Source organism: Oncorhynchus nerka, unplaced genomic scaffold (assembly GCF_034236695.1).
Source record: "Oncorhynchus nerka isolate Pitt River unplaced genomic scaffold, Oner_Uvic_2.0 unplaced_scaffold_1111, whole genome shotgun sequence".
In the NCBI taxonomy this organism is placed as follows: domain Eukaryota; kingdom Metazoa; phylum Chordata; class Actinopteri; order Salmoniformes; family Salmonidae; genus Oncorhynchus; species Oncorhynchus nerka.
Genome location: NW_027040208.1, coordinates 40,001 through 42,500, shown reverse-complemented (window position 1 = coordinate 42,500; position 2,500 = coordinate 40,001). Strand labels below are relative to the sequence as shown.

Below are 2,500 nucleotides of genomic sequence, written 5' to 3'. Positions count from 1 at the left end.
GTAGTCAGTCCTGACCCACTCTGGTAACAACCTGTCCCATCTCTGTAGTCAGTCCTGACCCACTCTGGTAACAACCTGTCCCATCTCTGTAGTCAGTCCTGACCCACTCTGTTAACAACCTGTCCCATCTCTGTAGTCAGTCCTGACCCACTCTGGTAACAACCTGTCCCATCTCTGTAGTCAGTCCTGACCCACTCTGGTAACAACCTGTCCCATCTCTGTAGTCAGTCCTGACCCACTCTGGTAACAACCTGTCCCATCTCTGTAGTCAGTCCTGACCCACTCTGTTAACAACCTGTCCCATCTCTGTAGTCAGTCCTGACCCACTCTGGTTACAACCTGTCCCATCTCTGTAGTCAGTCCTGACCCACTCTGGTAACAACCTGTCCCATCTCTGTAGTCAGTCCTGACCCACTCTGGTAACAACCTGTCTCATCTCTGTAGTCAGTCCTGACCCACTCTGTTAACAACCTGTCCCATCTCTGTAGTGAGTCCTGACCTACTCTGGTTACAACCTGTCCCATCTCTGTAGTCAGTCCTGACCCACTCTGTTAACAACCTGTCCCATCTCTGTAGTCAGTCCTGACCCACTCTGGTAACAACCTGTCCCATCTCTGTAGTCAGTCCTGACCCACTCTGGTAACAACCTGTCCCATCTCTGTAGTCAGTCCTGACCCACTCTGGTTACAACCTGTCCCATCTCTGTAGTCAGTCCTGACCCACTCTGGTAACAACCTGTCCCATCTCTGTAGTCAGTCCTGACCCACTCTGGTAACAACCTGTCCCATCTCTGTAGTCAGTCCTGACCCACTCTGGTAACAACCTGTCCCATCTCTGTAGTCAGTCAACCTGTCCCATCCTGTAGTCAGTCTCCCACTGGTAACAACCTGTCCCATCTCTGTAGTCAGTCCTGACCCACTCTGGTAACAACCTGTCCCATCTCTGTAGTCACTCCTGACCCACTCTGGTAACAACCTGTCCCATCTCTGTAGTCAGTCCTGACCCACTCTGGTTACAACCTGTCCCATCTCTGTACTCACTCCTGACCCACTCTGGTAACAACCTGTCCCATCTCTGTAGTCAGTCCTGACCCACTCTGTTAACAACCTGTCCCATCTCTGTAGTCAGTCCTGACCCACTCTGGTAACAACCTGTCCCATCTCTGTAGTCAATCCTGACCCACTCTGGTAACAACCTGTCCCATCTCTGTAGTCAGTCCTGACCCACTCTGGTTACAACCTGTCCCATCTCTGTAGTCAGTCCTGACCCACTCTGGTAACAACCTGTCCCATCTCTGTAGTCAGTCCTGACCCACTCTGGTTACAACCTGTCCCATCTCTGTAGTCAGTCCTGACCCACTCTGGTAAAACCTGTCCCATCTCTGTACTCACTCATGACCCACTCTGGTAACAACCTGTCCCATCTCTGTCACACTGTTCAGTCTCGTTGTCGGCAGCTCATCATCCTGGCCGTCACCACGGTGACGGTGATGTGTACGTCGGGGTACCAGCAGGGTTCTGCTGTGTGCTGGGTTGGTGTAGAGCAGGGGTGTGGGCCGTACCACTACAGGCGTACGGTGGGCCTGAAGAGGGGCGGGGCTGGAGGAGAAGGGTGTGGGTCTGAATAGGGGCGGGGCTGGAGGAGAAGGGTGTGGGCCTGAAGAGGGGCGGGGCTGGAGGAGAAGGGTGTGGGCCTGAAGAGGGGCGGGGCTGGAGGAGACGGGTGTGAGGAGGTACTCTCGGACATAACCACAAAGGACTCTCGCGACGGGACCTGCCGCTGATATAGCAGGAGTATTTGGGACATACATAATGACGGAGGAGGGGGATGATGATGAGGAAGGCTTGGTGATGGAGGTGGACGGTAGGGATCCTGTGGATGTCGGAGATGTCCTAGAGCTCCTGGTGGACAGGTCTACAGGCTCTGTCTGGGGCTGGAAAGAGTTTGGGTTACAGGGTTGTGTGTCTGGAGGACTTGGAGGTACTGGGCTGAACATCTTCCTCTTCAGAACCATCCTGTCCATCTCAGGAGGGGACAACACCAACAGAGACTGGAGAGGAGAGAGGCGGAGAGGGGATAGAGAGGGTGGAGAGGGGAAGGAGAGGAGAGGAGGGGAGAGGAGAGGAGGAGAGAGGCAGAGAGGGGATAGAGAGGGTGGAGAGGGGAAGGAGACAAGGGGAGGAGAGAGGAGAAAGGAGGAGAGAGAGAGGAGGGAAGGAGAGAGAGGAGAGAGGAAGGGAAGAGGGGAAGGAGGAGAGAGAGGAGAGAGGGGAAGGGAAGAGGGAAGTAGAAAGGAGGGAGGAGAGGAGGAGAGGAGAGGAGAGGAGGGAGAGGAGGAGAGGAGAGGAGAGAGGAGAGGAGAGGAGATAGAGAGGGTGGAGAGGGGAAGGAGACAAGGGGAGGAGAGGAGGAGAAAGGAGGAGAGGGAGAGGGGGAAGGAGAGAGAGAGAGAGAGGGAAGGGAAGAGGGGAAGAAGAAAGGAGGAGAGGAGAGGAGATAG

General features: G+C 54.8%; 1 protein-coding gene across 2 annotated transcripts in view; it reads right to left on the bottom strand.

Annotated features, from left to right (window-relative positions):
* The window catches only part of LOC135570089 (Krueppel-like factor 12), a 23,165-nt gene that overhangs the window by 2,999 nt on the left and 17,666 nt on the right, over positions 1-2,500 (bottom strand). For both annotated transcript variants that reach the window (XM_065016155.1, XM_065016154.1), the window contains one exon: positions 1,392-2,050. In XM_065016155.1, the coding sequence (XP_064872227.1) occupies positions 1,392-2,050 (659 nt within the window). The remainder of the gene's footprint in view (positions 1-1,391; positions 2,051-2,500) is intronic.